This window comes from Macaca mulatta, chromosome 15, assembly GCF_049350105.2.
Source record: "Macaca mulatta isolate MMU2019108-1 chromosome 15, T2T-MMU8v2.0, whole genome shotgun sequence".
In the NCBI taxonomy this organism is placed as follows: Eukaryota; Metazoa; Chordata; class Mammalia; order Primates; family Cercopithecidae; genus Macaca; species Macaca mulatta.
The window spans coordinates 93,515,043-93,538,592 of NC_133420.1; the positions used below are offsets into that span (position 1 = coordinate 93,515,043).

Genomic DNA, 23,550 nt, shown 5'->3' on the forward strand with positions numbered 1-23,550 from the left:
TCTAAAAAAACAGAAAATAACCAATTATCTCAACCCCATTTGTTTCTGAAAGGCTTTTAAGATGAATATAGATTATTCCAAAATCAGAGAATCTCTTTTCTACTAAGCCATGGAAAAAAGGTAACCTGACATAGTGGCTTCAGCTAGCAGTGCAACCAGACTTGTTCTCTAACTTCTCTGTGCCCACCTAGCTACAGGGACCTAGCGAACAAAGGGGACCAGCCCAGAATTTGAGGGGGTGTTAAAAGTAGCATGCAGTTACCCTCTCCCTAGGCTCCAAGGCCGGTTAAGCTCATGGGGGTAGAAAAGCTCTGAAGATTTACAGATCAGGCCCACGTGCCTTTTGGAATGCCCTTTCTTGCCAGCACTGCCAGCTCCCAGGTTTCCTGGCTTGCTGGAGGTGATCCCTGGAGCTGACCATTGTCACCAGTTCCTGAATGTTCCATTTCAGCGCTTCAAAATTGGAAAAATCAATTGTCCAACAGCACCCTGAGGCCCAAGCTTTAGCCTTAAGGGATCTAAACAAACAAACAAACAAAAACCCTAAAAAACTAATGGTGTACCCTGAACCTTTAAACAAAGCTGGTTCACTCTTATACCACCTCAGTGAACACAGAAAACCAAGCTGTCCGCAACAGCACCTGGCTACATTTACCCATAAACTCTTCCACATTTGGAATCCTTGCACTTGGTTTTGTAATCTTTTGACTTGCTCTGCCTGTCAGCTTTTGACAACTGCTTTTGGCTTACTTCTCACCTCTTGGCTTGGTACCTCACCTGATTTGAATGTCACTGTAACATAATGTAAAAGGCATCCTTCTGCTAGCCTGAACCTCAGAGAACTTCACCAGATGCACTGGTAGCCTCTCTTCCAAGGAAGAAAGTGCATAGGCTATGGTTTTCTTCTGTGGCAAATTGGCTATGGAATGACTTGTGGGGAAGACAGAAACTGGCAGTTCACCTGAATCCTGACAACTTATATGTCCTTCCATTTACCTTGGCCAAACTACTAGGAAATACTAAAAAGATGGCAAGACGGAAGGGACATGGGACATCTCTATGTCTGTCAGTCAGTTTGGCTCTTACTTTGTCATAAAGGGAGACACGAAAAAGTATAATTGCCTGCCAAGCCAGATGAGTTGACTCAACCCCACGATCAATAGCTCACCAGATGGGGCAGCCAAAACCTTTCACATTTATCTGTCCCTCATCCTTATCAGGGGTTTTATATGTGAGAACTAGAGCGTATTTTCCAATTCACTGTGGTCTACTTTCAACACAAATAAAATTGTAGATCAAACTGAACACTTCAAGGGCTAGGCATTATCAAAGTCTTTTATTAGCCTATGTGTTCTAGATGGAGTCACTGAGCTGCTCTGCCTGGGACGGAGACTCTGAGTGGTCTTATAAAACATCACCTAGAGCATGACCTTTCACTGCTCAAAACCACCCCAAAGTCCTCACTGGGGCCAGGAGGCCCTCCTTGCACTGGCTCCTACCCACTTCTGTCACCTCACATCTACCAGGGCTCCTGGCTCAGTCTGCTTTAGTGCATGCCTTATTCAGTGTTGCCTCTGAACATCCCAGCCCACTTTCCTCTGCTGGAACATTCTCTCCGCAGGCATATGTGGCCCTGTTCCTCACTTCATTCAGGTCACCTCAAATGTCATCTTCTCAGAGAGACTGTGAGACCATCTCTGATCACCCTAATAAAACAGCAGCTTCTGTCACTCTCAATTTCCCTGCTTTATTTTTCTTTATGGCACTTAACTCTCTGACATTTTACACACACACACACACACACACACACACACACGCACGCGTTTATTGTCTCTGTTAGAATATAAGTTCTCTGAAGGTAGAAACATCGATTTGTTCTTTTCTCTGTTTCTCCACCTTCATCAGTATCTGACACAAGTGGATATCCAACAACTGGTAGCTAAAAATATTCAAATGTGAATACCGTAGACTATACAAGTCTAAAGAAAAACTGCCTTTCAGGAACTCAACTGTAACTTAACTTCCACCACCTAGAGCTCTATGATTATCATGATAGGAAAGCAGCTTTTAATCTAATCTACAAAGAATTGCATGAGAAGGAAAACTCTGAAAAATAGTTTTTAATGAGAATCTTATGTGAGGATCTTTCAGACACACACACACATCTATCTATCTATCTATCTATCTATCTATCTATCTATCTATCTATCTATCTAATCCTCACTGAAGCCCCTTAAGGCAGATATCATCTGCATTACCACAGAAAAATACAGGTGGACTCTGTGAGATTGTAACTTGAATAATGCCATGTATACTAAAGGTACCAGATCCAGGAACTCAGATCTACCCGTCCCCAACAGCCAGGCATTTCCCTATTATGGTACCATGGGATATTGTCAGATATGTGTGTGTGTGTGTATGTGTGTGTATATATATGTGTGTGTGTTCTTTAAAAAAAAAAAAAAAAAATATATATATATATATATATATATATATATACTTATGACCATGGGCTAGGCTCTTATCCAGAGCTAAGCACTATGGATACAGTGATGATTAAATAAGATAGACACTGTCTTTAGTCTCATAGTGCTTACAGACTGAAAGGGATCTTATAGAGCTAAAATTATGCTGCTGCCACAAAAGTGTTATATTTTTATTTTTCCATTCACTCAAGAAATATCTATTGACTACATACTATGTGTCATACTTTGTGTTAAGAGCAAGGAATAAAATGGTGAGTAAAACCAGATCTGATTCCTGCCTTTGTGGAGCTTACAGTCTAATGAGGGAGATATGAAATAATCACATGCATACATGGTGCTGTGACAGCCTACAAATAGGGGAAGCAAGCTAAATTAAATGAGATTCTCGCTTGAGGAAGTACTACTTAATCTGAGATTTAAAGGATAATTAGGAGTTAAAAAGACAATGAGGAGAGGGAAGAACACTCCAGGTAATTCAAACGGCATGTGAGAAGATCTCATTGTAGAACGAAAGATGTGCGTAGAAAGTCTTTGAAAGAGGCCAGTGTGGCTGGAGAGCTGGAAATAAGAAGAATTCTGGTGTCAGAGGAGCCTGAGAGGTGGGCAGGAGCAGGCCCATAGGGCATTGTATGAAATCTGACATATGTGCTAAGTCAAAATCCGGCAGTGTGCTCTCCCAGTTGGTCTCTAGGTTAATGCTCGTGCTAATGTAGCAACTCCAAGCTGGGGACAAAAAACCTTGGAACAGAGAGGCTCATGGTACCAGCAAGCGGGAAGAAGACTAGATAATCACTAGGATCTGTACTGAAACCAAGGCTCTGCTGCTTAACTGCCTCAGGGAGTGGTCAAGGGAAGAATAGCTTTTCAGAACCTTCACTTGCAGAGTGCTAATATAGTAGTGGAATAGAATGCTGTTCTGGGAGCCCGTGAAATTAGATTTACATTCTTCATCTGTTATCTCTACGTTTCTCAGGTATTAGATGGGAACAAAAATATTTCCTTTTAAGTGTTGTTAAAGATAATTAAATGAGATAATGTGTTAAAGGACTTGGCCTAGCGCTTAGCTCATAGCAGGTATTCAATAAATAATAGCCATTATTTTTCTTTATCTGTTAAATGGAGACAGTAATAGCATAGATTAAGTTGCTGAGTTATGAAGAGCTGATTAGATTACGCATGTGAAAGCAATAGGCCGGGCCTCCTCTGCGTAGTCTTATTTCTAATTTTAAGAGCCAGGAACCCACTTTGCTGGAGCCTGATGTTCTAATAATTCCTTCCTTACGAAAGCCAGGCCATTGCTTTTTTCATCTGCCTGGTGCACCGTAAGAGCCTTGTGTGTTCTTTCAAAAGCGATCTCTCATTTTTCTCGTTTTGGGTTTTTAGGTGTCTTTCCAGTTGGCAATCTCCGTCCTACAGAGGGCTGGGAAAGCCCTGCGCGAGACGGCATATCCACCACCCGCTGCTGGGTCGGCCCGGCAGCTGTGCCCACCCGAGAACGGCCAAAGAAGCTGGGTCTTGGCGCGGCGGGACGGGCCAATCAGAAGAAGTTTGGCCCTCTGCAGTTTCCGTCCGCTCACTAGGAGGCGCTGCGGCAGCGTCGGAGGCGGCGGCGGCGGCGGCGGCCGGGGCTGTAGCGGGCTGGGGCTGTTGGGCTGGCAGCTGAGGCTTGTGGCCATGGAGTGGGGTTCTGAGTCGGCGGCTGTGAGGCGGCACCGCGTCGGAGGAGAGCGTCGGGACGGACCGGCGGCCGCGCCACCGCCGGAGAGGGAGGCCCGAGCGCAGGAGACCCTGGTGGATGGGTGCGGCGGCGGCGGCGGGAGGACGCGGAAGAGGAGCCTGGGGGGTAGCGGCGGCGCGAGCCGGGGCGCAGGGACCGGGCTGTCTGAGGCGCGCGCCGCGCTGGGGCTCGCGCTCTACCTGCTCGCGCTGCGGACGTTGGTGCAGCTCTCGCTGCAGCAGCTCGTGCTACGCGGGACCGCTGGACACCACGGGGAGTTCGACGCCCTCCAAGCCAGGTACCGGCCGCTCCCGCCTGGCACGGCCCGCGCGTCAGTTTGTGGCTCCTGCCCAGGCCCCGGGGCACCGCACCTGTGTGCATCCGCCACTGCCGGACCTCGGGGACTCGCTGACCCCTCCCAGGCTGCACGTGGGGTGGGGGGCCCCTGCTTCTCCTTCTTCTGGGGTCTGAGTTGGCGGGACTTGGGGCTTGCCTGTCCCCCGTTTAGCTCGCGGTGCAGATTGGGGTTGCCAGGTAGATGGAACCTGCTTTCCACTGTCTGCCCTTCGTGCAGATGGTTGGTTGTGAGTCGTCTCCCCATATTCTGGAACAGCTTCCACTTTTTACCTGGCTTAGCCCTTCTGCTTTCCAAATGGAAATTTGTGTACCTAGACTGTTTTATAAATTCGCTTTGGGGGCGGGGAGTGTTGGAAGGCGCTAGTGCACTGTTCTAACTTTCTGAGGGTTACAGCCACCAAATCCGAAAGCTATAGAGACTCTTTCTGGAACACCACCCAGTCAAAATTTGGTATGCAGTCTGAGAAATTCTCAGATTCCTGCAGTTTGTCTTTAGGCCCCTTGGATTAGTGACCGTGTAAGGTTTGACTTTTTTTTTTTTTTTTTTTTAAGACTTTTAAGAATGCCACGAAAGGTGATTAAGTCAAAGATGTTGTAACCCAGGTGTGTCACAGCTCATGAAATGTTAAGCTGGTGTAAAGTTTTCAACAGCTACTGTGTTCTAAAAAGTTTTTCCTAGAATGCAAAGTGTTGCAAGCTTATTAAGGACTTTCTGAAACGCTGCCCATCCCCACCCCCAGCTTTCCCCATTTGGAATGCAGTGAAAAGACAAAAGTTTTGTTTTCGTTAGGGGTACAGTTGGTTTTGGTCTGAACTGAAGTTATTAGACCTTGAGTCTAATAACTAGGAGGAGCTCGGAGGGCTGGGTCCATCAAAAGTTTGTTTTTTTTTTCCCCCTTATTTAACCTCTTGATTATATTTGCTCATTGGTTTCTGCTACTTAAAGTCATTAACCCAGGATCTATAACCTTCAGGTGTGTGCGCCGTGAAGTTATAGTCTCTCCTGCTTAGTCTTCGGCTTTTTTTTTTTGTTGTTGTTGTTGTTTTGAGACAGGGTCTGGCTCTGTCGCCCAGGCTGGAGTACAGTGGCTCCATCTCCCAGGCTCAAGCAGTCCTCCCATCTTAGCCTCCTGAGTAGCTGGGACTACAGGCGGATAGTAGTCTACATCTGGCTACTTTTTGTATTTTTGGAAGAGATAGGGTTTCACTGTGTTGCCCAGGCTGGTTTCAAACTCCTGAGCTCAAGCAATACACCCGCCTCAGCCTCCTAAAGTCCTGGGATTACAGGCGTGAGCCACGTGCTTGACCAGTGGTCACACGTTTTGAATACATCCCTAGTCCTTGTATTGGTTTGATATGGGGAGAAGTTGGGAGTGGGATGGTGGAGAAAACTGAAGGGGTCACCTCGTGGGAGGCAAAAATAAAATCATGGAACTTTATAAGTGATGTTCACTTGGTGTCTGAAATAATGAAAGGCAGTCCTTTTTATAAAAGTCAAAAAACAGCTTTTTTGGGGAGGAAGTGGTGTGTAGTGGAAAAGTTATCCATGCTAAGTGTCAATTTTAACTACAAACCTTTGTTATTCTTTTGGTCACTTCCAGGGATTATCTTGAACACATAACCTCCATTGGCCCCAGGACTACAGGAAGTCCAGAAAATGAAATTCTGACAGTGCACTACCTTTTGGAACAGATTAAACTGATTGAAGTGCAAAGCAACAGGCTTCATAAGATTTCAGTAGATGTACAACGGCCCACAGGCTCTTTTAGCATTGATTTCTTGGGAGGTTTTACAAGCTATTATGACAACATCACCAATGTTGTGGTAAAGCTGGAACCCAGAGATGGAGCCCAGCATGCTGTCTTGGCTAATTGTCATTTTGACTCAGTAGCAAACTCACCAGGTATGTATGTGTTTTTTAGTCATTTGGAAGTTGTCACAGCCCAGAAAGTTTTATTAACATAACCCCAAGCTACTTGGGCAATTGTGGTGACCATTTTGGGCAAACCTTTTTTCTTTGTGATGGAAAGCAGGATAATTAGGATAGTATCATTTAGTTTAGGATCTAACCATTCTGTCTTCTCTTAAGTGCTTTATTAATATTGTTTTTTGGCATTAATGCCAGCAGCCCAGTGGCAAGACTTGGAATGTTTCTGGTAGACTGAAGCAGTTTTCTCGGTGTTACCAGACAGTGTGTGTGTCCTTGTGTCCTGGAGTTAGGTTCTGACACTTAGGAAGTGTTTTACTCAGCTGGATGTTATACTAGGCTTTGGGGATACCAGATAAGGACAGTCACTGCCTTCGAGGGATGCTCCATGGTTTTAGAGCAGGGGTGTCCAATCTTTTGGCTGCTCTGGGCCACACTGGAAGAAGAATTGTCATAGGCCACACATAATATACACTAGTGATGGCTGATGAGCTTTAAAAAAAAAACAAACAAAAACAAAAACAAACCTCATGTTTTAAGAAAGTTTACAAATTTGTATTGGGCTGCATTCAAAGCTGTCCTGGGCTGCGGGTTGGCGGATATCTCTTCTAGCAGATTCTGTTGACCTATAAAGTGAGAATTTTGGTCCACTGAGGGTGCCATACTGTTAAAGTGTCTAATTAATGTGTAAATCTTTCTGTGAAAATAATTTGGCAAAATAGAATACTTGCATTTCGGACAGTGCCTGACACAGCAAATGTTTGTCAAATGAATGGGAATCCCCTAAATTGAATTTCCATTTATTAAAATATTTATTCTTCAGAAAATTGTATTCAGTGGTTAAAGAGATTGTAAATAGGAATAGAAAATAGCATTTACAATGGCATAACATTTTAGTGGTAGATGAGACCTGAAATGGTATCTGGCTCAACCCCCTCATTTGACACAGGAGTAAATTTAGCTGGTCATCACTGATCAGAGACAAAACTAGGATAAGATGCTGGATTTCCTGGCCAGTCAGTGCTTTCAGCTACATTTGAAAGGAAAAAGAATATTAGAGTGTGATTAATATTCCCTTTTGCAAACTGCTTAACTTCTTAGTTTCTCATCTGTGTAATGGAGAAAATAATAGTACTTTCCTAATAGTGTTGCTTGGAGGATTAAATTTAAGTAAAACACTGAAATAGTACCTGGCATGGAAAGTGTTTTTTAAAAGTTTCTATTAACTTTTATGTAATATTAACACTTCTGGATTGCTTGAACTTACAGCAGGCCAAATTTGAACATCTAGAGTTATACAAAATGTAAGTAAAATTTATTTGCTTGATAAAATGATTCATATTAGAATATATTTAGAAAGCTTGACAATTGCATTTGTAACGTAACTTGCATTTTCAAAAATCAGTATACACACATTTGTTAAATAAGCCAGTAGTGCCTTCGTGTGCTGCTGAGGTAACCAGTGGTTTAGTGGTTTTTCTTTTTGGGTGGGGGGGCCAAGTCTTACTCTGTTGCCAGGCTGGCATGCAGTGGCACAATCTTGGCTTACTACATCCTCTGCCTCCTGGGTTCAAGTGAATCTCCTGCCGTGCCACCACACTCGGCTGATTTTTTTGTATTTTTGGCAGCGACAGGGTTTCACCGTGTTGGCCAGGCTGGTCTTGGACTCCTGACTTCAAGTGATCCGCCTGCCTCAGTCTCCCAAAGTGCTGAGATTATAGGTGTGAGCCACCGTGCCCTGCCACCAGTGGTTTTTTAATGTCCATTTCAAAGCAGTAATAAATGTCACTCTTTGCCCACTATTATGATGCTTAAATTCTGAGAAGGGGCAAATAAACACCGTAGTTGCTTAAGAACATTATATACGAAGGCTGTATATATAAGAATTAGAAGGAAATGTAGGGACAAAAGAAAACAGTTTCCTCTCTACCCTTCGTAGTTCTTAGCTGAGTGGACCCCTGTAATAAAAGACAAGCTAAAAAGAGAAAAACCAAACAGAAGTTTATTAACACATGCACTTCATGTACATGGGACATACTCAAGGAAAATGAGTAAATCTCAAAGAGGTGGCTTAGAAATCTGGCTTATGTAGCATCTTCAGCAAAACAATACGTTTTTAGAGAAGTGACAAAAGATAGGAAAAGGACCTTGAGTCTCGAGGGGTGGCAAATTGTAGGAAGGCAAATAAATGGTAGATAAAGGTTAGTTAGTAAAGTGTTACATAGATTCCTTTTGTGCTGTCACCAGGCCACCAAAAGTTTACAGTTGTCATTTGTGATCAACGTTTGTACTTCCTGGTGGAGAGGGGAAATGGGGACACGTTGGTAAATTTATATTCTGCTTTTAGGCAAACAAGGGGAGGGCAGAGAGCTTTTTTGTGTAGTACCTACTTCTCAGTTGCCTTCAGCTCAAAATAATCCATATGTCAAAATGACATATTTTGGAGTGCATATTCAGTTACTCTTTACAAACATAGTGCCAAATGTTGCAAATTGTGTATGTGGAGTCTAATTAAAGGCCAGCATTTTTGTCACTTTTTATTATTACTTTTTAAATAATAGAGACAGGTTCTCACTTTGTTGCCCAGGCTTGTCTTGAACTCCTTAAGTGATCATTCTACGTCATTCCTCCCAAAGTGCTGGGATTACAGGTGGGAGCCACTGTGCCTGGCCTACGACCTACACTTATTTATTTATTTATTTATTTATTTTTGAGGTGGAGTCTTGCTCCGTCGTGGCGCGATCTCAGCTCACTGCAAGCTCTGCCTCCCGGGTTCACACCATTCTCCTGCCTCAGCCTCCCGAGTAGCTGGGACTACAGGCAGCTGCTACCACGCCTTGCTAATTCTTTGTTAGTAGAGACAGGGTTTCACCACGTTAGCCAGAATGGTCTCAATCTCCTGACCTCGTGATCCGCCTGTCTTGGCCTCCCAAAGTGCTGAGATTATAGGCGTGAACCATCGCGCCTGGCCCTAGAACCTACTTTTAACTAAAATTTTATAGGAATACCCTTAGCAACAATCTCAAGGAAATTTCTGTCAATAATAAATTGTTAAAAATAGTGTTTCACACATTCATCAAATAGACCAGGCTTTTCCAACCTGCATTCCTCGGTAGCTTTGAATGTGGCCCAATACAAATTCATAAAGTTTCTCAAAACATGAGATTTTTTTGCAATTTTTATTTTATTTTTTAACTCATCAGATTGTTAGTGTATTTCATATGTGGCCCAAGACAATTCTTCCCTTAATGTGGCCCATGGAAGCCAAAAGATTGGACACCCCTGAAATAGACTATCACCTAAATCCTTTTAGTGGATGGCCTAATTGAAGCACTTCTTTTTTCTTTTTAAGTTCTCATCTGTGTATATAGGACTCAGGAATTGATACCAGTTAGGAGTAATGTTATCCACAGAAAAGCCTTAATTATCTTCTTGAGTTTGCTGTGTGGTTCCAGGTCGTTGGTAGAAGAGGCGTTGAGTTATTTTGGGGGTGGCTTCAATTTCAAGGTTAATTCTAAATGGAAAGGGATGTCAGTTAACCACCTAGCCCTTATAGATACTGTCCTCTTAACTTTCCTTCCCTTTCTTAAAGATATTTGACCCTTCTGTAGTTCTATTCTAACACACCAGAACCATTAAAATAAGGGAAGCTGAATGGACAATTTAACTTTTTAATCAACCCTGTATAGATACCTTTTAATTTCCTGTTCTCTCTTTTTGAATAAAGAAACATTTTATTGTTTGCTTTCTATTTTTAAAGTAACTCACAGTGTCAAATTTACAAAAAGAGTTTATTTCATTAGGTTTTTGAAAGGTGACACTTTTTGCCAATAGCAACATTTTCTATTAGTAATTAAATGATTATTACTTTGTTTCACTTTGATTGAAATACAAACCAGTAATTACCACCAAGACAAGTATGGTTAATAGGTAGTTTCTTCTTAAGTAGGAATGGGGTCTGGAATTTAATAGAGCCCAAACAAGCATTTTAATTTTAGCTAGCTACAGAGCCTTCCTCAGATTTGCAAAGAGTAGGAAAAATGAACATTGAATGCCTACCAGGTGCTAGGCACAGGGCATTATCTTGTGTGACTCTTACAACAAACCTGTGAGGTAGGTATCATTAGCTTGCTCTTTAAACCAGGAGATGGTGGAGAAAAGTGACAGAGCTCAAATTTACTTCCAAGTCTTTCCTGCTCTCAAATCCACGCCAAACTCTTTGGCACCCTGCTTCAAATGTGTAAACCCAGAAATGTTACTGCCTGAGTTACGTTAGCGCTTATTTACTTTGATTACTCTTTTAAGTTTTTTGTTATGGAAAGTTTCAAATATATTCAAAAGCAGAATTGTTTAATGAACTCCAGTGTACGTATCTCCCAGCTTCAGCAGTCTGATCTTGTTTCTTTCCTACCACTACCCTCCCAACTGCTTGATTATTTTGAAGCAGATCTTAGCTATATCAGTTCCTCTCTAAAAGTATTTCACTGTGTATTGCTGGAAGATAAGGGCCCTTTTTGATACCACCAATTGCCTCACCTAAAAAAAACCCTAACAGTAATTCCTTGGTATCATCAAATATCCAATGACTTCCTTTAACTGTCTCTTACAGTGCTTTAAAAAAGCAAGACAGTTAAGTCATCTTTGTAGTTACTTTTGATTAACGTAAAGTTTATGAATCAAGAAAAGGTTCAGAGATTGAACTGAGTGTGTGTTCTGGGACCTAGGATACTACTTAGGTCATTAGTCTCCTTTCCTGTGTCTTACTAGATTAGGTATCTTCTTTTTACTTTTCCATCACATAATCCCCTTGGAGAAACCTTAAAGGAATGTTACACCGTCCACAGTGACCTCTCTGTGCAGCTTTTATGATTTTGTCAGGAAAACAAGCAAGAAAGGAGTGGTTGCAGTGGGAGATGATGCAGGAAGCTGTGAGCACCAGAAGTGAGACTATTACAGAGATTATGGAATACGGGTAAAGAATAGAACAGATTTCCTTGGTTTGCTGAGAATACTAGTTTCCAGTATGACTTTAGGTCCCCTCAGGTTGCTTTATTTAGCAGACACTAATTGAGTGACTCTGGTGGGTCAGGCATGGTTGTAGGTGTTGAGAGTAAGTTAGTGAGCAAACCAGACAAAGATCCCTTCATGGAACTTACTGCTGGTGGGTATAATTGTCCTGATGATGACAGAGCTATGCTTCTGGTCATGCAGCTATTGTGATGCTTCTCTGGGGGAGAAAGCTCCATTCCTAGTCCTAATGGGTCATTCTGTAAACATTTTAAAATCTGAGCAGCAAATTTGTTTTTCTGATTTGAAGGTGCCAGTGATGATGCAGTTAGCTGCTCAGTGATGCTGGAAGTCCTTCGCGTCTTGTCAACATCTTCAGAAGCCTTGCATCATGCTGTCATATTTCTCTTTAATGGTGCTGAGGAAAATGTCTTGCAAGTGAGATTTTACTGTTTTAAATATTAGGCTTGAATAAGGATGAGATTAATAATAATAGCTAACACATAAATGCATTTTTTATGACTCCTGTGGGTAGTATAAAATGATATGCAGAAAAATACTATATGAGCAGTACTTTAAAAAATTCACAACCACGTATGTAGAGATGTTTACTATTTGGAAAACTCCACTCAGCAGATTATTGTGGCAGGATTTAATTGACAGAAGGGCTCTTGGTGGCATAATTACTCTCCTCAGGTTTTCTTTGACATTGAAGTTTCAGAGATATTTTGAGACAGGCACAAATAAATGCCCAGCCATATGGATCGTCTCTTCTCCTGTTCTTTTTTTTTCTTTCTTTTTAAAAAGAGATGGGGGCCAGGCACGCTGGCTCATGCCTATAATCCCAGCACTTTGGGGGGCCGAGGCAGACAGATCACGAGGTCAGGAGTTTGGGACCAGCCTGGCCAACATGGTGAAACCTCGTCTCTACTAAAATTACAAAAATTAGCCAGGCATGGTGGTGGGTGCCTGTAATCCCCGCTATTCTGGAGGTTGAGGCAGGAGAATCGTTTGAACCTGGGAGAGGTGGAGGTTGCAGTGATCTGAGATCGCACTATTGTGCTCCAGCCTGGGCCACAGGCTCCATCTCAAAAACGAACAAACAAAAAAACAAAAAAAGAGGGGGTCTCACTGCGTTGCCCAGGCTGGTCTCGAACTCCTGAGCTTGGGCGATTTTCCCTCCTTGGCCTCCCAAAGTTTTGGGATTATAGGCGTGAGCCACCGTGTCTGGCCCTCTGTGCCTTTTCTTTTGCATAGCCTTGTACTTACCAGGGATGTTGTTTGGCACCGTTAATGGTTAACAGGCTGCCTTCTGTGATGGGTGACTTTCTGAACCCTGATGTGCATGGCCCTTATGCATAGGAAAAGAAGCAGAAGATGTCTTTGGATACTGCCTTTGAAGAGCAATTATTTTGTTTTCATATTCCTTACCTCATCAAAATAGTCTCTCTATGCTTAAGCAAAATCAAGACTGATAATTTAAGATTGTTTAACAGATATTTGTTTTCTTTCCTTCTCATTAAGGCCAGTCATGGTTTCATTACTCAGCACCCCTGGGCTAGCTTGATTCGCGCATTCATTAACCTGGAGGCAGCAGGTGTAGGAGGGAAAGAACTTGTATTCCAAACAGGTATGTGAGACTGTGCGTTTTATATTTTAATGCAATTCTAGTTTTTATGAAAGTAGAAAGTTTTTGATTATAAGTAATCTCTTCAATAAACGGTATCTTGAATGAGCATTCTTTTTAAAGCATGAGGTGGTGTTAGCTTGTCTTTGTTAAAAATTTTGAACAAAATAATATAGCATCTGACACTTGTATAGTGCTTATTATATGCCAGGCGTTCAAACCATTTCATATATATTAAGTCCTTGAATCCTCCAAACAACATGTGAGATAAGTACTGTTACTTCCATTTTAGAGATGAAACTGAGTCCAGAGAGATTATAACTTGCCTGAGGTTTCACAGTTGTTTAATGGCAGAGTGTGATTTGAACCTAGACAGTCCAGGTCCGGAGACTTTGTTCTTAATCTCTAACTGGATTGTTATATAGGTAGTGAACTTTTAGCCATTATGAGTGGTTATGGTATAAATAATTTTAAGTGTCAATCATTTCATGAGTTAAAATGAGAAAATTTACCCGTAGTTTAATAGGTTTAAATGTGTCATTGATTTAATGGAATGTTAAAAAAAATTAGTATATTTAATCAGCCAGAATAATTTTTATTTTATTTTATTTTTTTAGAGACAGAGCCACGCTCTGTCACCCAGGCTCGAGTGTACTGGTGCCATCATGCAGGCTTGACCTCCCGGGTTCAAGTTTTCTCCTGTCTCAGCTTCCTGAGTTGCTGGGACTACACGTGCTTGCCATCACGCCTGGCTAATTTAAAAATTTTTTTGTAGAGACAGGCTCCCATTATGTTTCCCAGGCTGGTCTCAAATTCCTGGGCCCAAGTGGTCCTCCTGCCTTGGCCTCCCAAAGTGCTGGGATTACAAGCGTGAACCATCATGTCTGGCCCAGAGAAATAGCTTTAGTTTTATGATTAAACTTTTCTAAGGTTATCAACATAGCCCATTTGTGCCTAGTGTTTCATTATTGGAACGCTAAGCATGTGGGAGATATTTATATCCTACTGCTCAAGCCTCATTGCCAAGGTCTGATTTTTCATACATGCAAAAATTTAAAAAATTGCAACCTCAGGCATAAATGGGTTTTAATTGTCTTTATTAACAAAATTCAGAGCTCATGGATTTGTTTAGACAGGGCATACTAAAATTTGACGTTGGAAGTTCCATTCCGTTTCCCTGCCCTGTTAGAAATTTGAGTAATGCATTTTATCCAGAGATGTAGCATTTCCTAGATGTTTTAGTATTGAAGAGTGTGTTGTGTGCTGAGATGGGCTAGGGGAAGTGAGATGATGTGGGAACTTGTTTTGTAGCACCCTTTTAAGACCTGACTTTATTTAAATTATGAAACTATGCTAAGTATGTCTTCATACCTAAACAATACTGTATTTTAATAGTCTCCATCAAACTTATTTTAAACTTTTATCTTTCAAAATGTTTGTATATTTTACTTTAGCTAAGCATTTGAGTTTCTCAAGGTCATAATGTTAGAAGCAGCAAGGTTCTCTTTTCAGTTCTCAAATCTTTCTGCTTTGTTCTTACTCTCTAATGAGAAGAAGCTGCGATCTCATATCTACAGAAGTAAGTAGATACATTATCGAGATATATATATATATATATATTTTTTTTTTTTTGAAGCAGGGTCTCACTGTCGCCCAGGCTGGAGTGCAGTGGTATAATCTCAGCTCACTGCAACCTCCGCCTTGAGGGCTCAAGACATCCTCCCAGCTCAGCTTCTGGAGTAGCTAGGATACAGGCATATACATACCACCGTGCCCGGCTAATTTCCTTTTTTTGTAGAGATGGGGTTTGGCCATGTTGCCCAGGCTGGTCTCAAACTCCTGAGCTCAAGCAGTCTTCCTGCTTCAGCCTCCCAAAAGTGCTGGGATTACAGGCATGAGCCACCACACCCAGCCTCTTTCTATTTCTTGGATGTCAGTCTGGATAGGAGGAACACATACATGTTACAACCACCAGATCAAAAAGCAGCAAAAGAAAATTCTGTAAGCAGAGAGGACACTCAGTCTTTCTTTCCTCTTGTGAAAAATGTCAGGGCTCCATGTAAGCAGGAGTGTGTCTGTATATTTTCCATGTTGAAGTACACTATGTGTTAAGTGCCTTCATCTCCATGCTTTTAATTTATTAGCACAGCACCTTGCCCTACACTCCCCTTATCCAGAGAAAAAACAGCCTTGTGGTTTAATCTGTACCCTTCCTAGATTTTTTTCTATGTACATATATATTAATGCATAAGTATTTTATGCACATATGTTAACATATTTTACATATGTGTAGTCCGGAGACGTTAAAACACACCAAGGGCTATTCAGGTCCAGACTGACTAACATTACTTATTTACATTTATTAAGTACTCATTTTTGGTAGGCCTGGGCGGCCCAGAGTCCTTACTCTTTTTATTAAATGTATATGGTTTTAGACAAAAATTCTGCAGCTGCATAAATTCTAAAAATAATTACGTTATCTGAAAGGGTGTAAACAAACTGTTAATAATGATCCTAGCTAGATGGTGAGCAGTTGCTGGTAGAACTGTATTCCATTTAGATTAACAATCTGAAGTACATTACACTAAGTAAAAAAACCCAGACACAAACAACCATGTATTGTGTGATTACGTTTATATGAAATGTCTACAACATTTCATATAATGTTGGAATAGGTTAAAGGTAAAACAGCAGTTTAAATTCTCTGTTGCTTCATGAATTTAAGACCAGAATTGATTATCATTAATGCATTACTTTTTATAATTTTATGTATTTAAATTTTTGAAATGTATATGATCACTTTAATAATAAAGTAAAAAACAGATTTATGACTGGTTAGTATAAACATAAAATTTAAATGTTTTACTTGTTCTGAAATCCTCATGTTTCAAAATTAATTTTTTGGGGGGGGTGTCCTACAAAAGATTGGAAGAGATTATTTCCCTCCTTACTCTGAATTTTTACATGATTTTTTTTTCCCCCTCTACGTTTTGGAGCTCATTACTATGGCTAAACTGCATACCTGAAAGCTTTCTGGGTGCTTTCTGACATTCTAATACCTTTCCCAGCATCTCTCTCACTTTTAATGCCACTGCCTACAGAAGACTACCTTTCTTGTGGGCAGGGTTTCAAAAAGCTAGTTAGTGTTATTTTCATGTTTGACTAAAAGAGGATAAAGGCCCTCCTGGGTTTGGAGTTGTGATTGAGAGTATATGCCAGATTGTGTTGTCCTCAGCTTTTTAAACCGTACTTCTTTTTCTTTGTGATAGTATTTGTCCTGCCCTGGAAACTTTTTGGTTAAAACAGTTTGTGCGCTAGAACTCCATTGTCACTTCTGAGAGCGACATTCATTTGGGGAGTTTTTAGTGACTAGAATAATCATTACTACCTAATTTTTAAGAAGGGCCAGAAAGAATGACTTGATTTATCAGACCAGTGACCTCATTTCATAAGTGAGAGAGGCTTGATTGCAAAAGGGTCACAGAATCTTTTTTCCTCTTGGGAAAATATTCATGCCCCTATAATTCTACCATCCAGAGCAAACTAGTGTTATAGTTTAGTCTGTACTCTTCTGGAATTTTTTCTGAGTGCAAACATTAATATACATGTATATATGTGTATATATATTTCTTGCAAAAATAGAATGGTATTCTATCTGCTACTTTATAGCCGCCTTTTCTCTTTGAGACGGAGTCTTGCTCTGTCGCCCAGACTGGAGTGCAGTGACGTGATCTCGGCTCACTGCACTCTGGGCCTCCTGGGTTCAAGCGATTCTTCTGCCACAGCCTGCCATGTAGCTGGAATTACAGGTGTGTGACACCATGCCTGGCTAATTTTTGTATTTTTAGTAGAGACGGGGTTTCACTATGTTGGCCAGGCTGGTCTAGAACTCCTGAGCTCAGGTGATCTGCCCACTCGGTTTCCCAAAGTGCTGGGATTACAGGTGTGAGCCACCACGCCCAGCCTGTAGCCTTCTTTAGAGTGAATTTTTTTTTTTAAGTTACAGCTTTATTGAGATACATAGTTCTCAGTTGTGCCATCATCATCACAATTTTAGAATGTTTTTATCATCCCAAATAGGACACTCATTAGCAGTCACTCCCATTTTCCCTCATTCCTAGGCAACTACCTATCTACTTTGTGTCTCTATAGAATTGCCTGTTGTAGACATTTCATATAAATGTAATCATAGAATGCATGGTTGTTTGTGTCTGGGTTTTTTTACTTAGTGTAATGTATTTCAGATTGTTAATCTAAGTAACAGACAGAGGGAGACTCTCAAAGAAGATGGTATTTATGTAGTAATGGGTATTGCAGTAGGAATACATGTGCCATAGTAAACTATGAGAAACTATATGCCATAGTAAACTAGGGCAGTAAAGGAACACAAACATTTTTATAGGAAAAATAAAGAGGATTACATAATTTTTTTGAGATAATTATCCTTGGCTACAAGGATCAATAACAAGGGTGGCACCAGTCTGAAATTGGACAGGCAGTTGCTGGGCTGATGTCCTTGCTGAAGTTTTTTTTTTGATATGAGGTTGCAGTGACCTTTGTGCAAGGTTGTGGTTTTTGAAGAGTCTTTTGTGATAATTCTTGTTATCAGGCATTTGTGCATGAGAATCCTCGCTTCATGGCCTTCCCTGGCTCCGTTGTCGGAGTTTTTAACACAAGTGACTCTGTTTTGATTTTGACAGCTTTCACAAGCTTCATCCATATTGTCACATGTATCAGTACTTCATTTTTTTTAGTGGCTGACTAACCCATTGTATGGATGTATTACTTTTTGTTTATCCATTCATCCATCGATGGATATTTGGATTGTTTCCACTTTTAGACTTTTACGATAATGCTGGAGTAAACATTCATGTGTAAGTCTTTGTGTAAACATATATTTTCATTTCTTTTAGTTACCTAGGAATGGAATTCCTGGGATGTATAGTAAATTTATGCATAGCTTTTTAAGAAACTGCCAAATGAAACAGTTGTTTTATTTGAGAATAAATGCAAATACATATAACAGTAAGGATTTTTAAAATATTAGATCAGCAAAAAGTAAGTAAAATAATGCCCAGTGCTGATGAGTATGAAGAGTCATTTTCATACACAGCTAGTGGGAATGTAGATTGGTGCATTTTGGCAACATGTATTTTTTAAATGTGCAGGCTCTTCAGCAGACCCGTTTCTGGGAATTTAACCTGCAGAAATAGTTGACGTATACACGTAGATCTAAGTCATCTTGGGTTTTCTTTTCTTTTCTTTTTTTTTTTTGAGATAGGATCTTGCTTTGTTGCCCGGGCTGGAATGTAGTGGAGCAATCATGGCTCGCTGGTTTTCAGCTCCTGGGCTCAAGTGATCCATCTGCCTCAGCCTCCATCTCAGTAGCTAGGATGACAGGCATGTGCCACCATGCCCAGCCAGTTTTTTAGTTTTTTTAGAGACAGGGTCTCACTGTGTTGCCCAGGCTGGTCTCAGACTTCTGGACTTAAGCAGTCTTCCTTCCTTGGCCTCCCAAAGTGCTGGGATTACAGGCATGAGGCATTATGTCCAGCCTTGGCTTTTCTTTAAGAGTAGAAAATTGGAAATACCGTTAGTGTATGAGTAGGAGACTGGTGATGATGATTTTTTTCTGTCTTCTATCATTAATTTTTCTCTCTATAGGATCATTTGTATTTGCATGCAAACATACCTTTTCTTCCATTTTAAAGAAAACCACTTTTATCACCACCTGCTAGCTTGTCTTATTTCTCTGACCCTCTACTGCAGAATTCCTCAAAAGAATGATCCGTAGTCATAGTCTTGAATAACTGCCTTTTTTTTTTTTTTTTTTTTTTTTAAGATAGGATCTTGCTTTGTCACCCAGGCTGGAATGCAGTGATACAATCATGGCTCACAGTTCTCCAACTCCTGGGCTCAAGTGATCCACCTTGATAGACCGAGATCTGCCGAAATTGATAGATCCACCATGTGATATATTCTTGAACCAGTTCTAGTCAGCTTTAGCCTCCCCACTTCACCACAGCTGTTCTTGTAAAGATTACATTGGCGAATTCAGTCAGTTTTCAGGCCTCATGCTACTTGGCTTCCATAATAATATTTACCACTCTTTCTCAGTCTCTTTTATTAGTTCCTTTTTTTTTTCTTTTGTGCATCGATGCCACCAACTAGAGATGGAAGGAAATAAAGCAGTGGAAGGATGCTGTGGGTCTGCTAAGCTGGGTCCATTTTCCCTGGACTTCTAGAGAACTTTGACTTACTATTCTTGGCACGGAGGCCTACCTCCTCTGAACATTACACATGCCCATAGTCATTGCATTAAGAAAGATGGGGCTCATTCTTAAGATGTGAACACACAAGAAAATGGAATTATCGTTGGATTTAGATGACGGCAGGAGAAAGAATGTAAATTGAAAATGTTTCTATATCTGCCTGCCACCTTACTTTATAAGATAACTAAAAGGTTTTGCCTGGAGGTAGGGTAGGGTACTGGTTGATAGCATAGGCTCTGGCTGGGCGTGGTGGCTCATGCCTGAAATCCCAGCACCTTGGGAGGCCAAGGTGGGCGGAACACCTGAGGTCAGGAGTTCGAGACCAGCCTGGCCAGGATAGTGAAACCCTGTCTCTACTAAAAGTACAAAAATTAGCCGCATGGTAGCAGGCACTTGGAATCCCAGCTACTTGGGAGGCTGAGGCAGGAGAATCACTTGAATCCAGGAGGCAGAGGTTACAGTGAGCCGAGATCAGCCATTGCACTCTAGCCTGGATGATGGAGCAAGAGACTATCTCAAAAAAAAAAATAATAATAATAATAAAAGTCCGGGCACGGTGGCTCATGCCTGTAATCCCAGCACTTTGGGAGGCCAAGGCGGGTGGATCACAAGATCAGGAGATCAAGACCATCCTGGCTAACATGGTGGAACCCCATCTCTACTAAAAATACAAAAAATTACCCGGGCATGGTGGTGGACGCCTGTAGTCCCAGCTACTTGGGAGGCTGAGGCAGGAGAATTGTGTGAACCTAGGAGGTGGAACTTGCAGTGAGCTGAGATGAAGCTACTGTGCTCTAGCCTGGGCGACAGAGCAAGACTCCGTCACAAAAAAAAAAAAGAAAGAAAAAAAGAGCATAGGCTCTGTAGTTAGATGATCTAAGGTCAAAACTCAAAACTGTAGCTCTAGCACATTCTACACGTGGAACCTTGGAGAGGTCATGTGACCACTCCAAGCTTCAGTTCCTCATCTGTAGTTCATTCTTTTTTCTTGCTGAACGCTAGTCAATTCTACAACAATTGATTCATTCTGTTGGTGCTGTTATGTTGTTTCCAGGGTTTTGTTATGAATGGTGCTGCTGTGAACATTCTTGTAAATGTCTTTTGGTACACATGTTTGTGTGTGCACATTTCTGAGTGGAATTGCTGAGTCATAAGGTGTGCATATGTTCAGCTTTGGTAGATATTTTGGGTAGGTAATACCAAATTTAGATGCAAAACTCCTAAATTAAGTATTAGCAAACTGAATCCAGAAATATATATAATATACAAAAGATAATGCTTTCCAACCAAGTTGATCAACAAGATGGTGTAATATTTGAAAATCGATCTGTGTAATTCACTACATTATCAGAATAAAGGAGAAAAATTATGTCAATTGATAATCTCAGGATGATCGTCTCAGATAAAGAAACAGGGACATCCTCTTCTGTAACAGAACATAGATCACACTCAAGAAATATTAATATAAAACTATAATAATGCATATTCAGATTTTTCCAGTTGTTCCATTAATGTCTTAGCCATTTAAAAAAAAATCCGGGTGCCTGGCCAGGATCAAATATAGCATTTAATTATCATGTGTTATTAAATAAATCATAATCGATCGAGACCATCCTGGCTAACATAGTGAAACCCCGTCTCTACTAAAACATAGAAAAAATTAGCCGGGCATGGCGGTGGGCGCCTGTAGTTCCAGCTATTGGGGAGGCTGAGGCAGGAGAATGGCGTGAACCCGGGAGGCAGAGCTTGCAGTGAGCTGAGATGGCACCACTGCACTCCAGTCTGGGCAACAGAGCGAGACTCCGTCTCAAAAAAAAAAAAAAAAAAAGGAAAAAAAAAAAAACCGTAATCATTGTTTAACACATTTCAAAAAAAGTTGAAAACTTAATTATTGTAAGGTGAAAATCTTTTTAACCCTGCCTCATGGAAGAGGGTGGATTGCCTTGCCAGCCTAGGCATTTTTTTTTACCTCTCTTCTCAAATACAGCTTCCTCCTATCTAAGAGGAACTATTATCCTAATTTTTAAGATAATTAATGATAGTTGGGCTTTACCTGTTTTTCAGTATGGTTTTCGTCATATTTTTTAGTATAAATTTATTAATATCAAATAGTAATAATATTTTAATAATAGTATTTTAATATGATAAGGTCTCATAATCTATGTATTTTCCCATCATCACATTTCTTTTTCCTTTTGTATTTGTGTCCTTCTCAGTGCATCACATAAGGATGCATGTAGTATCTGTCTCATTATTAATGATACTACATTTTCATCATTTGATTAAGGTATTTATTTGCCAGATTTTTCTACTGTTTCTTTCTTTGTATAAGTTACTGATTTCCCCTTAGTGGTAGATACTTTAGGCAAATATCCTGTTTGTCATAAAACTTTGATCCTAGTTTTAGCAATCTTTGATGACTCTTGTCCCCAAGCATTTTTATTACAGTGTTTACCCAATGCTAACACTGAGTTTCTGGCTTCATCATTCTTCCTGTAGGTCATAGTTGGAATTCTGCAAGAAGGAAGGCTTTCCATTTTCCTTTTTTTTGGTTTGTTATTTCAGTACTTTATGTATTTTAACTTTAATCTGTATAATATATTTTCTGTTACTATTATTTATTTTGTTGCATGAATTGTCCCAGTTTAGGCCAGTGGTCTCTATTTTGAACCAGTGCCTGAGCCCCTTTGACATGTCTCTTAGAGTACTTTCTTACTTTCTGGCACAGGTGTTTCAACTTACCTTGTACTTCACTAGTCCCAGACCTGGAATCAGCCATTTCTCTAAGGAGACTTGGTTTCTTTTCGTGAGGAATAGTATTCAAAGGCAAATGGTGCTAGATATAGTTTTTCTTTATATTTATCTTGTTTGGAGTTTGTAGACCGTTTTAAATTCATGGCTTGAATTCTGTCAGTTTTGGGAGATTCTTGGCCATTAAGTCTTTAAACATTTACCTTCTCTATTCTATCTTCTGTTCTTTTGGGACTCCAGTTACTCACATTTGTGTATTTTCCAACCTTTTCTTCTTTTTATGCTTTAATTTTAATCCTTTCTTCTGCTGTATTAAACTTCGTGTTAAGCCCGTTTATTAAAATTCTCAACATCAGCTATGTTTTTTAGTTCTAGGATTTCCATTTGTAGGACTCTTTTAAATAGATTATACTTGTCTGGTGAAATTATTGATATGTGTGTTTTTTAAAACGTATTAATCATAATTATTTTAAAATCTGTGTCTGATAACTCCAGTATCTGGATTACCTGTGTGTCTATTTCTGTAGTGTCCCTCTGCTTTTTTGGGTCATTTTTAATTTTTAATTTTTAATTTTTGAGATGGAGTCTCGCTGTGTCACCCAGGCTTGGAGTGCAGTGGCATAATCTTGGCTCATTGCAGCCTTCACCTCCCAGGTTTAAGCAATTCTTCTGCCTCGTCCTCCTGAGCAGCTGGGATTACAGGCATGCGCCACCATGCCTGGCTTATTTTTATGTTTTTAGTAGAGGCGGGGTTTTGCCATGTGGCCAGGCTGGTCTCAAATGCCTGGCCTCAGGTGCTCTGCCTACCTCGGCCTCCTAACGTGCTGGGATTACATGTGTGAGCCACTGCACCCAGCCTTGGTCATTTTTTAAAATGTAGGAAAGCAATTTTGTAATCGGTGAAGTTACTAAAACAATATTCTTAGATTCCCTGACATTCAATTACTTGGTCTGTTTACCTCAGTAAATATGTTGCTAAGTTTTGTGGTTACAACCCCAAAGTCTTGGTGGTTTATAACAGCAAAGGCAAATTTCTTGCTCGTGTTGCATTTAGGTTTCTGAATAACTGCCGTTATAGTCCACGGTTATTATGTTCCATGTGTCTTACTCATTCTGGGATCCAGGCTGAAGGAGAAGCCCCTATGAGGGATGTATTGATCTCACAAATCAAAGTTAAGGATAAGTATGAATAATGTTAATGCCTTTGAAAAGTCTGCCCAGTTGAGGGTCATATCATTCCTCCTCACCATCAGTTGGCTGGAGCAAGTCATGTAGCCACGCCTGCAGTTAATAGGTGCAGAAGTGTGTGTACTCATTCCCCAGGCAGGCATTACAGAATATGTGGCAAGAGCAGGAATGTATAATCCTTTTTTAGTGAGGGAAGAGTGAATAATTAAACATATAAT

At 40.7% G+C, this 23,550-nt stretch overlaps 1 protein-coding gene across 2 annotated transcripts in view; it reads left to right on the forward strand.

Annotated features, from left to right (window-relative positions):
- The first annotated feature begins 3,736 nt into the window (after positions 1 to 3,736).
- ERMP1 (endoplasmic reticulum metallopeptidase 1) overlaps positions 3,737 to 23,550 on the forward strand; it is a 57,112-nt gene continuing 37,298 nt past the window's right edge. For both annotated transcript variants that reach the window (XM_028835179.2, XM_028835180.2), the window contains exons 1-4: positions 3,737 to 4,501; positions 6,162 to 6,463; positions 11,805 to 11,932; positions 13,019 to 13,124. In XM_028835179.2, the coding sequence (XP_028691012.2) occupies positions 4,161 to 4,501; positions 6,162 to 6,463; positions 11,805 to 11,932; positions 13,019 to 13,124 (877 nt within the window). In that variant the 5' untranslated portion in view covers positions 3,737 to 4,160. The remainder of the gene's footprint in view (positions 4,502 to 6,161; positions 6,464 to 11,804; positions 11,933 to 13,018; positions 13,125 to 23,550) is intronic.